Consider the following 14,704-nt stretch of genomic DNA (forward strand, 5'->3'; position numbering starts at 1 on the left):
CCACCCATGGTTTAGGGAAATCACTTCAATCCTGACTGCAGGCATTTAAACGGTTTATAAATCATATCCCTTGCACTAAGAAAGTTCAAGGTTTGATCTCAGTTTGTCCAGCACTGCCTTTTTTGGCCAATGCACTGGGCAAAATTCACAGCTCCTTATTACAGCAGCCAGTTCTATACCATCAGCAGTGTTTTAAATTATCTAAGGTTAAGGGCATAAAAACCATTAACGTGAGTGTAATGTGGAAGGAGTGATAATGTTCACTCTCGAAAATTTAAACCAATTTTCATCTTTTTGAAAATGTAGAAACAGTTTAATGCCTTAAGTTTCCCTTTTATATAAACAGGTATTAAAGGCTGCAAGTTACATGTTTTAAACAGTGGTGAGAAGGACTAGTTTCCAATATATCTTATATAATGAATGAGCCAAAATGAAATTTAAACAAGTTCCCAAAGGCTTATTCTAAAATTGTAGAAGGTTCATCAGCCAGAGCTTGGACCATCCTTCCTTGAGCCTAGCAGCCACTTGGCACATGTTCATACCACCACGTATGAGATCAAGTGGTTCAAACACTTCACTGTGCTCTGCTGTTGCAGACATGAGGCCCAAGGAATGCTTATACCTGGTTGCCTGGAGGCTTAGAAGTTTAGAAACATATTTGGGAGGGAAGACAAGGTTAAATCTTCTGACCTGCCTGCTGAAACTTGAGAAGTTAAACTTTGCATGACGTTGAAAAACTCCAGAAAAAGTTTCAAGAAGCCTTTAGATGCCACTGCATTGCTGTCTAAAGATAAGTTAACCATCTTGACCAGATGGGGGGGATGAGGATGAGTACGTGCCTGTACGCTGGTGAAGTAACACCAGAGAGAGAACTGCTTTGAGGTTCGGTTCAACATTTATTTACTAGGATGACCCCTGCTCTCAAGGAGCTGGCAGACTAAAGAGAGTGACCTTCAAGGTGTCTTGTCCTCTGCCTAGCCCTGGGGTGGAGGTGGGGATTAACCAGCTGAGGGAGGACAGTAGAAGCAAAGGCATGAAACAGCAAGGGGTGAAGGTGATTACAGCTGAGAATCAAAAGCATAAAGTGTTCATGGAAGGAAATTCCTATTTCATGTTTAAGTTGAAAATCATACTTTACAGAGTTTCAAGGGGGATGACACTGGTCAGGGACAGAAGATCTAAATGCTCGGGGTAGGATGCAAAGCCTTCTGGCGAAAGGGACATTAATTACCAGGGCCTGAATACTCCTGAAACCTGAATAACGCAGATTTTCACCAGTGAACAGCTTTTCTTAACCAGTATTAGACTAGCACCTTTCTTCATCCCACCCCAACATTTTCATTTGGAAAATGAGACAGGTTGGAGGCAAGCAGCATCCTTGCCTGTATTAAGAAAGATAATTTTTTGCAGGAGTTTCCTTCTGAAGTGAAGAAGAGCTTTTTTTTTTTTTTTTTTTTAAACCAAGTAAAAAGGAGGGTGTGGGCAGCGGTTGCGGGGAAGGACATGGTGCCAAGGTGTATCGTGTCGCTGAGATCTGCAAAAGGACTGAAAACCAGTGTTTCCCCCACATCGGTGCAAGATGCCCTGTGGCACAGCCATCACTGACCCACAAAATGCCTTGTATGAATCAGAGGGACTTACTGCCAGGCCCCACTTGGCCTCAGCTGGGTGCCCTTATTCAGGCCCAACCTGCACAACTACATGGCAGCCCTGCTCTGGTCTATCCCTAACTGGATTCCAGTATAAAGGCTGAAAGAACGAGGTGGTAGAGATGAATTCAACAGGTCCAAGAAGTAAGAGGTAGAATTAATGGGACGTGAAATCTTAAGAAATGTGAGGAAAAGGGAAGAGTCAAGGCTGATGACTCACAGATGGCTTGGTTAAAAAAAAAAAAAAACAGTTGCCATTCACTAATAAAGGAGACGCAAGTCTGAGTTGGGGATGAATGCAAGTTCTGTTTATGACAAAGTTTGAAAGCTCTGTAGGATATCCAGCTGGAGCTAGTTAGATATACAGGTCTAGGGCACAGGAAAGAAACCTAAGCAGCAGCATCACTGGAAACCATGGAATAGACAATCATCCCAAGTGTGTACAGTGAAAAGGCAGCTGCCTAGGAAAGAACCCTGAGACTGGGTGGAGTGGAGCATGGGAAGAGAAGAGAAGCCTGAAAACAGATGTGATCCTTTATCAAAGTTACTGGGACTGCCAGTCTACTGACGGTCTCTGCCTGAAGACCATGAGCTCCCAAGCAGGGCCTGTTTTTTAGTTTGTTTGTCTTTTTCTTTTTAATTACTCTATGCATTCTAACTTCCTAGCCCAGGGCCAGGCCTTTGAATTTTCACAGAATTGAGGATCCTCCTGAATCACATCCAAGCTTTCTACATCCAAAGTCTACAAAGTGACTGTAAACATTCCCTAATCCCTCACCACGTTTGGTTAGATCTTACTTTACATCACCTCCTGCTCATTAAAGGCTAGAATAATGCTAAATACTAAGCTTATTTGTAGATAAATACCACTACTAATCACCTAAATGTCGTTATTTGTTTAACCCTGTGCTATTCTAACTATGCTCATGACTGCTAGTGAAAAACGTACTGGCTGTATAAATAATAGGAACAAAGAAGGAACCAAAATTGCAGTGAAGAGAAAATTATTCTGTGTGCATTTAAAACCTGATCACCATCCTAATCATACTTTATAACTGGACAAGTTTTAAGCTACGTTATTTCAGAATTATTGTCAAGGATTCTGAAAATTACAAGCAGCAGGGTGCAGGACCTTAAGTCAAACAGACTTGAGGTTCAAACCATCAGTCCATCCCTTATTAGGTATATGTCTTATGAGCAAATTATATTACCTCTCAGCCTCAGTTTCCCCAACCATAAAATAGGGCTTATGGCCGTTCAGGACTAAATGTAATAATGCTGGCACAGCGCTTCACACAGTGCCTAGCATCTGGCAAGCACTTGAGAACAGCCAGCAATTATTTTCATCATGGAACATTAAATCTCTTTCACCAAGGAGCCAGTCACTTTAAACCTGATCCCTACCCTTTCATCCTAGAAAGACATTTTCACGTTGTTTTTTAACTCCCCAAGCCCCTCAACCTTGGATTGATAAATCTTATCCTTGCTTTACTTCCTTGGTTCCTCTAATCTATCACCTCTGAATTTATCAGAGCTATGGATAAGGAAGAAAAATGTAAAAAAAATCTGAAGTAATTTTTTCAGATGTCCACTGCATAGGTAATGGTCTTGTGACTGGCTGCTCCTACATCTATACCCAACATCTGGCCTCCCTCAGAACTCTGAGTGAACAGGGTCAGCATTTGGCTCAGAAGGATTAGGATTTGAAGAATCTGTGTTTGAAGGACTCGGCTCTCCAACTGGATCAAAGGGTCGCAAGTTCGCGTACGTCACCTCTTGGGCCAGCTGCTCCAGGGAAGGGCGGCCTAATACCAGATTTCGAAGTGAGATACAAGTCATCAGAAAGCTGAAAAAGAGGGAAAAAGCCAGCAATCCAAACTGTTTCAACATAGGCATTCCTGCCAAAGCCCTTAGGGGACACCTGGTCCTACCCCCTCACCCAGGCATAAATGAGACTCTCCCCCCAGGGACCCCAACACCCCAGTTGGAAGGGCACCCCACTCCTTATACAGTCTGGTAGAGGACTCCAGGGTGGGGTAGGAATAACCCACAGGGAGGCTGGAGAAAAGCTGAGGCAGAACAAGACAGCGGCCATCAGACACCACTTACTCTCCCATTCAATCAGGGAGAGGAGAATGGAGAGGGCAAAAGGGAGGAATCTGGCACTGGTTTGTCCTTTCCTGGGAAACAGTCCCTACTGTTACCCTCAGCAGAGAAAAGTTACTCAGCCTGCAAACATCTGATGGCAAAGACACATACTGTTGTGGGTAAAACTTACCTGCGGCGAAAGACATAGAGCTTTCGCAGCAAGAAGCGGAGGAGTCGCTCGTGGAAAGGGGCATTTCGCCGGCGTTCGATCTCCTGGAGCCTTTGCTGGCGTCTAAGAAAGGTCTGAACCAGCGGTGTTGGCTCAGGGCCCCCTTTGACTTCCCCTTCCAGCAGAGGTTGCAGCTCTGGAGGCAGAGGCTCTGTTTCTGCCCGGAAGAGGGCAAAAAGAGGAATCACTGAGAGAGAGACAGCATTCTCTCTCCCAGAACTCCCCTTTCCCCAGCTAGACGCTTCAAGTTCATTCTTTAATGGCTAGATCCTCACTCACAACCCTGACTTCTTGTAAAGCGGGCTATCTCAGCCCAAATCTTCATATACTCACCACTTCCATTCTCCACCTTCTCCTTCAATTCTTGCAGGTATGCCAGGTCTTGCTCCAGTGCAAGCTCTGTAGTGTTGACATAGATGTACATGTAGCAGGAAGGACTGGGCGACACTGTATACACCTTATGGTACTCACCAGCAGGCAACTGAAAAGAGGGAAGAAACTGATCTCTTTCATCCTCTAGCCTTTCCCTAGCCAGCCTATGGCCTCCCTACACTGTACCCCGCCCCAGACATCTTTTTTCTTGTGTTTTGGAGTCCAAAGGAACTGACCTCTAGAACCCTGAATGAGGCTATTCACAGCACCCCCCCCCACCCCACCCCCCGCCGGGCCCTTGCTTTTTTGAGCTCCCACTGCGTTATTGTTATGTTAAAGTATTTTGAGTCTGTAATAAATCAACTCTACTCGTCTAAACTTTTCTACCGTTGTTTTTTTCTGTCGTTGTTTTTGTTTTTTTAATATTTATTTATTTATTTGGCTGCATTGGGTCTTAGTTGCAGCATGCGGGACCTTCATTGCGGCACACAGGCTTCTCTCTAGTTGTGGCGCACGGGCTCCAGGGTGTGTGGGCTCAGTAGTTGCGGCACACGGGCTCTCTAGTTGTGGCGTGGGATCAGTAGTTGTGGCGCGGGCAGGCTTAGTTGCCCCATAGCATGTAGGATGTTAGTTCCCCAACCAGGGATTGTACCCATGTCCCCTGCATTGGAAGGTGGATTCTTAACCACTGGACCACCAGGGAAGTGGTGGTTCCTCTACCATTGTTAATTCAAGCAAAATACCTGCATTTTTTCTCCCTCCTGAAGAGTCTGGTTCTTCTGTTCTGCCACCAGCTCCACAGTTACCTCCCCCTGCAGCAGCTGGATGCTAGTGTTGCCCAGGTCTTCACTCACAAAGTTCTCCAGGTGCAGCCCTGCCAGGGGCAAGAGTTCCCCAACCCACCCCATGGTGGAGTGAACTCACCCCCAGACGGAACAGAGAAATCACACCTTCACCGCCACCCTCCACCTCAGGTTTCAAAAACCTTCCTCCCACCAGGAGAGGCCCCTCCCCGCTCCATCACACGCCATATCCCTGGCCAACGAAGCCAGGAGGGAGACAGCAAAGCCTCCTTGCTCTCCTCCGTACCAGGGAAATCTGCAATGAAGACCACTTCGGTGTGGTTGTCCAGGCTGCTCTTGATTTCCTGTAATTTGGTTCTCCAGGGAGACAGGTCCATCAGTAGCGGCTGCAGCCAAGGTGTACGCTGGAAGGGGGACCAGGTAGCCTGCACGATGTCCACACGAGGGTCAAAAATCCTTAGGAAAGAAAACCATGTTCTGTGGAGGCCACAGCCACCTATGCACCGGCATTTCCGGTTCTGTTCTTTTCATCACTGTTCCCAGATAGAGGAAACAGGGTTTTCCAGAAAGAAGAAATGGCCTATGTCAGCATGTTATTGCCAGTTTGGGACAGAGAGAGGAGGGGAAAGAGATTCTGGAGCACTGGGAAGAGTGGGAGTTAGTGGCCACCTGCGGAGAGCTGTGATAACAGCTTCTAAAAGAGTAAGTGCGTTACCTTTTCTTCAGGATGATGGTGCCCCCTGCTGGAAGCAATCAGCTATGCCCACAACCAGGTCAACAGGGACATGCACCAGAGGACAGCCTTTCAAGCAAGACAACACTGGGGAGCATGGGCTATTCATCTTGGCAGAAAGAGCTAGACTTCATTTCTCCCCCTTCTCTGCTCCCCTTGCCCACCTCTGCTGGAAGCGGTCATTGATGGAGACCCAAATATCAAAGAAGATCTGGGGCTCAGTGACATTGTACTTGGGAAGCAGGCGGCTCAGGCAAGTGGCATATTGCTTCAGCATGTCCGCATGATCCTTCCAACGCCGGCTCTGTGTGAATACCTGCCCCAAACCCCCACGTTAGTCCCACCTCATTGTTATGGAGCCTCTGGACAGGTCATGCAATGCCAACGGCACAGAGAGACCCCTGCCTGCTGCCAGTTCTGACAGAGAAACAGCAACAACAACAAAACCCCAAAAAACTCGCTGGAAGAATTTTTCATTGCTGGGCTAGTGGTACTCACCTTTCCTAAATCTCATCTCAGTTCAGGGAAGTGAACGACATCGCCCTATTTCAACCCCCACCAAAGAAGTGCTCCACGGGGCTCCAGAGAAAGGGCAGAGTGGACCCAAATGTGTTTTATTTCATAATTGTGTTTACGACCAAACCAGACCCCAAAGCTCACGGGGGCCTCTGAAGGCCAGTAAATCGTCAGCATCAGACATCTCACCCCAGGGTTAAGGTAGCCCAGCTCGCCAGTGCGGCCATCACGGTAGGTGATCTTCACGTGCTGGTGGGAGCGGGAGTGCACCATCATGTCCCAGGAATAGCCGTACAGCCCGTTTGTCCAGTTGTTATAGCCCTGAGGAGGCAGGGAAGCGGCAATCAGCTCGACGGTCCTCACGCTAACACCATCCTCCGCCAAGAGAGGTCTGCAACACCAGCCCCATTCTCTCCCGGTTGCCGTTGCCTCCACCGCTATCCAAGGTAACCCCCAGCCCACACGTACCTGGGTGAGGAAATGGGAATAGGGCAGGAAGAGCTGCTCCAGGAGGTAGAGCAGGGTGAAGGCGGTGCCCAGCCGATGGCGCAGCCCTGGCTTCTGACCACCTTTGGCCCGGCTCCTCTTATACACGCACGAAGCACTGGGCTGGGGGGCAGTCCTGAGGGGCAGCAGTTCTTGCAGCCTTTTCGGGCAGTGAGCCACCAGCTTCCGAGGCCACTCGGGAGAGCAGAAGAGAGGGCTGCTGGCCAGCATGACGTAGGGGAACATACCTAGAAAAGCAGGGAGAAAACCAGCACGTCGGGAGTTTGGCCGGAGGAAAACGTGGGTAATCGCCTCAACCCCCTTCCCCTAGGCAGCCTTTCCCAGGTACTCCACTGATGATGAAAGAAGTCCTCAACTCCAGTCTATCTCTCCCCGGAGAAACTTACTACACAACGTACTAGCTGAGCCCGGAAGCCGCCAGCCGCCTCCCTGTTTGTTTCCATCTCACAGAGACCGCATCCGGCACAGCTTGGCACCCGTCCCTGTCACCACCTCCCACTGCCACACATGCCGCTGGCTCGTCCCTCCCCTGCACACCTGTGGTTTCCTATTTCCCACCAGACTACAGGAACTGACCAATGCTGAAGAGCTGGGAATTCATGCAGTGGAAGTAGGACACGAAGAGGAGGCCAATGGATCTTGAGGCGTCAAAGAAGAGCAGGAAACCGGCAGAGAGGTCGAGCAGCAGTCCGCACCAGTGCACCACCAGCAGACTAGTCATCTCCTCAGACAATACAAATCTGCGGACACCAGGGTCAAAGGTCAGGCACCAGCACTCATGGCATACTCACAGCAGATGTACCTCTGCTGTCCTGTCCTTGCTGCAGGATCCACCCCAGCAGGTGGGTGGAAGAACTCCGCACAAAGACATCCTCTGGTAGGGTTTTCCAACCCCTCTTCATTTCCACATACTTTAGGTGGCCATCTTTTTTCAACATACCCTATGTAATAAGCAAGAGTGCATCTCCGAGGGCACAATTTGATTGAGCAGTGTGTGTTGTGGCGCGCAGGTTCTTCGTGGAGGTTATACGTGAAAAGAAACTTTAATAGGGGAACGTTTGGCTAACATCAACATGGTGTCAAACTTTAGGAACTGGGAGATGACAGGAAAGAGGGAAAAGAACAAAGTAAAACAAGAGGAAGGAAGAAATGGGAGGAAGAGTGAGGTCAGAGAGGAGCAGCTCTGTCTTGGAAAGAGTTGGCAACAACGGTATTGTCGGGGGAAGGGGCGTCGACCGTCCATCTGCTCCGCACGCCGGCCAACGGGTCCCGGCGAGAGGCTGGGGTGGCAACCCGAGGACAGAGGCACCACCACAGCGACTGCTGGGGCCACTGCCTCACTCACCAAGCCACCCAGCACCGGCGCTTTCCTTTCTTTGACTGCTTTTCCCTTTGTTTCCGCCCACACTGTAAGTCTCCCAGGGGCAGCGAGGCCTAGATCTTTTGATACCATCGACGCTGCCTTCCGCTGAACAGGGAGATGAGTGGACAGAGGGAAACACGTGGCAAATTCAGGCAAAGTGGGAAGAGCAGCCGTGACCGCAGACCTGAGGGAGGCGAGCCCCCCACTCTGCACCTGGGCCACCTGAGGCCTCTGCCCTGCCGCTCACTTGAAGGGACTGAAGAGCCAGTGCCGGGACAGGTAGTCCATGGAGTAGCCTTCCACCCAGTCTGCGTCCAGCTTTTTCACGCCCGCAATGAAGTACACGATGAAGATCTGCAAACACAAGACAAATGTTCAAACAAAGTCAGAACCTTGTCCTCTACAGACAGTCACAAATCAGTTCTGATGCCAGTTCAGGGCCCAAGGGAGACTAGATCCGTTCTTCTATTCACTCATCTCACATATTCACTCACTCGACATCCTACAGATGCCAGGCACAGTACTAGGCACCAAGGAAAGTCATAATGTTACTCCTTCCTCATGAGGATTCTAATCCAGCGGGAACAAAGCTCGACTCTTTCTATGACAAGGTGAGAGACCCCAGAGATTAGGGGGTTGGAAACAAGGGGAAAGCCAGCCCAGCTTTCCAGCAAAAGGGGAAAAAGAGAAGATCCAGGGAGGCAGAGCAGAGCGCAGTCTGGCAGTGGGACAGCCGTGTTGACAATGGCTGTTGAGAACACCTCCCCCTCTCCTGAAATCCTGTACCTGGCCACGCAGCACAGCATAGTTCCAAAGGGGCACGTGGGCGTTCCGCTTCCGGGCATTCAGCAGGCCATCCACAGACCTGCAGCGAGGGGGAGAAGGATGGAGGACAGCTTCTTAGTCCAGTCCCATTTCTACCTTGGGATTGGTAGAAATGCTTTTTAAATGTAATGCTCTCTCTATCCCAGGACGTCTCCCACACCTTCTCTGGTCCTCTGGGCTATTCTGAGGTCCTTTAGAATTATATGAGCATACTGCAACAACGACTATTTTAAGTCATAACAGAAATATTACTAGTGAGTTATAACAACAAAAAGTTCAGTGTTTACCATTCGTTTAGTTAGCAAATCAGTTTCTCCTAAAGAAATAGATTGGGAACAAGACTACAATGCTAGAATATGGCTGAATATGAAAAAGAACGAATTTGAGGCAACGTTTGAAAAGCTAAAGGTGTATGAAAATATATATAGTGCATTTAAAAAGAAGTTTCAATTTCCAAGACAAACTGATACTTCATAGACCTGGATGCTAGGATCTAGTGCCAGAGGGTACCTGCTAACAGCTTACCTAGGCTAAGAACTGATAAAACCAGGCTACTAAGATTAGATGTATTCTGGGGAGGCAGAAGCAAAGTAGGTTTTCAAGAAGACACAGAATGAGCAGAGAAGCCAGGAAAGGGGCAGCTTACACTTGTGGTCAAGAGCATGGGAGTCCGTAGTTAAGGAGACCTGGAGTCTCACTTACGCCCCTTGCATGCTATGTGACCCTAGGCAAGTCCTTTACTTCTCTAAGCCTTAGTTTCTTCATCTATAAAATGGGAACAGCACTATGGACCTAATGGGGTTATAATGTGGAAAAATTACAAGTGTTTAGCATAGTGTCTGGCACGTGGAAAGCCTTCAGTAAGTGATGGATATTTTTTCAAACTGTGTAAAAGTCATAAAAATGAGACTTTTCAGGAGTATTCTGTCAAAAGTGCCTCTTTGTGATGACAGCTGGCCACTCTGAATGAATGTAAAGGTTTACAAAAGGGGTATCTGCATGTGTGTGTTGATGAATGAAGTTTAATTAATGACTGATAAATCACCAACAAATCCAATGTTTGAGATTTTTTCCCCCTATACTCATGTTACTGACAGCTCATACTCGCTTTTCACTTAATAATGGGAGAATCCTTAAAGCTCATCTACCCTGCCACCCTGTCTCCAAATCCCTTCTCCATCTCCCCTGAGAGATGGTCACCTGAGCCAGAGGTCGAGGAGCGTTACCTCCTCCCGGGACAGCACTGCTCAGCAGCCCTGGTGGGCCCTCTCCTTCTGACATGACTCTGCCCCACAGCAACTTCTACTCTTGGCTCTAACTCTGCCCCTCTGGGCTCACACAGAGAAAGTCTGCTCCCTCTTCCACATGACCACCCTTGTAGTATCTGAAAACAGCTATGTCTGGTTTTAGTCTTCTCTTCTTCTCTCTAAGAGGATTACAGGAAGTGGATAGATCAAGGCACCTGGGGAGATAGGGAAAGAGTGAAGGGGTGGGAATGGAGCCATTTTGCTTTTTTGTCACCCCAAGAGCCCCAACCTCACGGACCCTTCCCTCTCCCAAATCCATCCAAATCAAAGTGTCACCCCGTAACCACACTCTGCAACGCATGGCTGAAAATACGTTTGCTGGGACAAATTCTAGGACCTCACCGGGCCCCTATCTCTGGTAACCATCCTGACGCAGCCAACCCCTCCCTCTTTTCCCCAGACTCATACCAGTAGCGGTTTGCATCCATGAACGTCAGCTGAAAGGCCAACAAACCATACAGATAGGAGTGGTTGTTCCACGATGTCTTGTCCAGAAGAAACACATACCAGTATGGCAGCAGGAATAACACACAGCTTATCCGGTAGCGCAGGCCCAGCATCATGCCCAGCGCCCCTGGGATTTGTGGGGAAGAGGATTAAGAGGTCAGAGGGGCACTACAGGCCCAGCTCCCCTGGGACAGGCTGTGGGTAGGATTAGGAAAGGTCATCAGACATTTTACAACCAGGTGAAAATAAATTTCAATTAAATGTTATCTCAACATTTTAAACAGAGTTACGGGGTCACAGCTCAGATGACACACAGGTCAGCAGAATGAAATTATAAGTCACAGAGGAAGTGAAATAAGAAACCCAAGACCTTGGTCATTCACCAGCATGCTTTGTATTTCTGGGTTTCTCTCCTACAGTTTCCCTCACCCAGAAACATGATGGTGTAGACCAGATACATCCAGTCAAGTGGCAGTGGCTGCAGGGCGTCCAGCAACGGGAAGCGGCACACCTCCAGCCCATCCAGGTATCTTCGGTCCAGGGAGCTGAGCCCCCGCTCCTGGGGAATGTCCAGCACCATCATCAGCCCTGAGAAGGCAGAGGGGGAGGGGGGCCGTTAGGCCTTAGCAAAGCGAGCCGTGGAACACGCTGGAATACAGTCGAGCACACCCAGCTCCAGGGTCAGACTTCTTCCCTAACCCCGGAAAGAATTCATTCAACAATAATCACGGAGCGCCTACTCTGTGCTAGGCATCATGCCAGTTGTGTGATCTCAGACAGCCACTGCGCCTCACTGAGCCAATTCCCCATTTGTGAAAGGGGGCTCATAATATTTTGCAGGGTTTCAGAGAAGATTAAATGAAAGAAGTGTACAAAATGCGATCAAAGCTGTTCAGGTTTTGATAGTAATATTTGTAAAGGTTTGCCCTACTGGCTACAGAAAATGCTCTGGGGTGGTGCTCCTCAACCTCTTTTACTTCCTGGCACACCTGGCAGAGCAGTATCTGGCCAGCACACTGGGGTAAACAGAAGGGGCTACTCAGGCCAGGAAGGCATCTCCAGTTAAGGCAAGATTTCTCAACCCTAGGACTATTCAGTTTGGCCTGGTTAATTATTTGCTGGGAGGGCTATCGTGTGGTTCATAGGTCACGCAGCAGCATCCCTGGCTTCTGTGTAGATGCCAGTAACCACCTATTCCCCTTCCCTCCCACCCCCAAGATGTGACAAATACAAATGTCTACAGACATTGCCAAATGTCCCCTGGAGAGCAAAATCACTCCCCGTGGAGAACCACTGGGTTCAGGGGAGTAATATCTCAGCATATCTGTAATCCATTCCAAACATACATGCTGTGGCCTATGAGTTAGAAAGATTTGGATTAGGGAGTCACAGCCTAAATGTCTGCCCTGTCACCCCTGCCATTTCTCTAAAGTCTAGTCCTTAGCATACTTACTGGGCAACTTCATGCCACAAATAAAATGGGTTCCCGTTCCTCTACCTCTATATTTCCTATAGCCTCAGATCAAAGCATTTCTGGTCTCCAAATCCTAATTGGAGACAAAACTGGGTCACAACGACCTCTTCCAGGATATCAGTAACTTCAGCTCTTAGGAAAAGGAAGCTAAGTCCACTAAGCAAGTAAGTATCCAAAAAATGGACAAGGGACGATCGTCATTTTCCCACCCCCAACCACGCTGGCCCCTCCCAGAAACTGGACTTACCAAAGAGAAAACGGAAGACTGCCAGGCTTGCAGGATCCGTTGGTCTATTCAGCAGGGTCACCAGCCTCCCCCAGCTGGACACATCTGTCCACTCAAAACCCAAGAGCTTCCCCATTCGGCTGCCCTGACGGCGCCCTGAGGTCTGTCCAGCCTTATGTTTCTGTACTTTATCTGCAACCGATAAATGGAGAAAGTTGTGTGTGCGCGTATGGGAATGGAGATGCTTTAAAATAGGCTCCTCCTCAAATCACAGAAATCACAGGCCCAGGGCTTCTGCCTACCTGGATTCTCCCACTGATCTCTGACTACCCGAAACATCCCTGCAGTGCAGCCCCTCCTCCAGGATCCCCCAATGCCCCAGAACCTTTCTCAGACAGCAGCCCCCTAGCCGCAAAGCGTCCTGAATGTCATCACCACCCCGAAGCCGAAGACTGCAATCTCTCTCTATGGCTCCTTCCCATCGGAGGCTCCCTTCCCCAGGTCCCACAGGGAAGTCCTCCCGCCCCCACCCCTCTGAAACCCGCGCCCCTCTCTATCCGCCACAAGGCGGGGCTCTGACCCTACCTGAGTCGGGCGGGGACCGCGCAGACCGAGCAGACACCGCCATGGCCTCGGGGAGGTTGGTCGGCCACAGCGACAGCGTCCGAGTAGGTGGCGTCGCGAGGGAAAACTCCCCTAAGTCCCGCCTCCCCAACACATCAGCAACCGCGAGGCCGGCCGGAAAGTGCCGGGACTGTCGTGAAGAGCCCTAGTCGCCCGCGCCGGGCTCTCTGCTTGGCGGCAGAGGGCGGAGCGAGGAGCCTTGGGGCGGGGCGAAGCGGCCGCGAAGGGGCGTGGTCAGGCCCCGCCCTCCCCGCTGACCGAGGAGGAGCGAAGATGTCACCGGACCTGCCTCTATTCCGCCGAATGACCAGTCTCTTCCCTGAGGCTTCCCGATCCCTCTCCGCGCTTTCAACCTAAGAAGACTCCGAGCGCCCGCAACTTCCCTGGGTCACTCCCCGCCCCCATTAGGCCTCTCCAGATGTGAGCAGCGCGGGCGCAAATGTCAGACTCTTCCCAGAGAGGTTCCCGCCGAATTAGGACGCACCTGGAAGGGCTGCCCCGGTCTAGAGACTGTGTGCAAGTTTCTTTATTCTCTCTTCCAGTACCTGCCATGAACCAGAGGTTTGAAAGCAGCAGGGGAAACCGGAACAACATAGCTGCAGAGGGTATGCAGAGTAGGGGCAGTGAATGGAGTGGTCGATCAAGGACAGTCTTAGAGAGCTGAGTCTTGAACAGCATTGTAACATCTAATTCTCTGCACTGGGATTGACCAGCAGGATCAGAGGAAGGCATCTTAGACCAGGGGTTCTCACATTTTTTAGTCTCAGAACCCCTCTACACTGCTACACACATTATTGAGAACCCTAAAGAGCTTTTGTTTATAATGGGTTATATTTCCCCGTATTTACCGTATTGGAAATTTACACTGAGAAATGTTTAAAATATGTATTGATTCACTAAAAGAAAAAAGTAATAAACCCATTACATGTTTATATAAATAACCTTTTTAAGAGAAAAAGTATATTTTCCACACCAAGAAAATACATGAGAATAGTATTATTTTACATGCAAATCTCTTTACTGTTTGGCTTCATTGAAGAAAGCTGGATTCTCATATCTGCTTCTGCATTCCATCTGTTGTGAAATGGTGTTGATTGAAGTATGTGAAGGAAACCTGGTCTTACCGATACTTAGTTGGAAAAAAGAGAAACATTTTAATAGCCTGTTTAGGTAACTGTGGATATTCTTTTGTACCACACCAAAACTTACAAGTAGTCGTTTTTTAATGGTTAGTCAGATGTGAAATTGGAAATCATATAATGAACTTTATGCTCTATTACATTAAAATCATTGGTATATCTTGCACTTTGAATGGACCTTTTACTCACGCATGATTTTGTAAAATATGCATGGTAATTTGGAAAACATTGGTTCACTGAGTTACACAGCTCTTTTAAATGCAGAGTCTCTTAAACGTTGGGAAGCTGCCAGGCTCACAGTGGCAGATACAAGTTTTCAAAATTTTAATTTTCACTTGGAAGCTCAAATTTACCATTGGCAACAAATACCATTTATTGTTTTCCTTGAACGAACTGGCTCCT

The 14,704-nt window shown here is 48.7% G+C and overlaps 1 protein-coding gene across 5 annotated transcripts; it reads right to left on the reverse strand.

Moving 5' to 3' along the window:
* Positions 1 to 291: 291 nt before the first annotated feature.
* On the reverse strand, positions 292 to 13,239 carry GGCX (gamma-glutamyl carboxylase). 5 transcript variants are annotated; one of them, XM_061210554.1, is made up of 15 exons: positions 13,125 to 13,237; positions 12,561 to 12,731; positions 11,269 to 11,427; positions 10,801 to 10,966; positions 9,047 to 9,125; positions 8,508 to 8,614; positions 7,474 to 7,637; positions 6,859 to 7,124; positions 6,580 to 6,711; positions 6,039 to 6,190; positions 5,428 to 5,597; positions 5,082 to 5,212; positions 4,300 to 4,447; positions 3,928 to 4,123; positions 292 to 3,495 (listed from the first exon to the last, which is right to left on the reverse strand). In XM_061210554.1, exons 1-15 carry the CDS (start codon positions 13,165 to 13,167, stop codon positions 3,303 to 3,305), a joined length of 2,277 nt encoding a protein of 758 aa, XP_061066537.1. In that variant the 5' UTR covers positions 13,168 to 13,237; the 3' UTR covers positions 292 to 3,302. The 5 variants fall into 5 exon arrangements, with proteins under 5 accessions (XP_061066537.1, XP_061066538.1, XP_061066539.1 ...); XM_061210555.1 differs by lacking the exon at positions 13,125 to 13,237 and adding an exon at positions 12,925 to 13,002; XM_061210556.1 differs by having other exon boundaries at positions 3,315 to 3,454.
* Between the last annotated feature and the right edge of the window lie 1,465 nt (positions 13,240 to 14,704).

Source organism: Eubalaena glacialis, chromosome 14, assembly GCF_028564815.1.
Source record: "Eubalaena glacialis isolate mEubGla1 chromosome 14, mEubGla1.1.hap2.+ XY, whole genome shotgun sequence".
Classification (NCBI taxonomy): Eukaryota; Metazoa; Chordata; class Mammalia; order Artiodactyla; family Balaenidae; genus Eubalaena; species Eubalaena glacialis.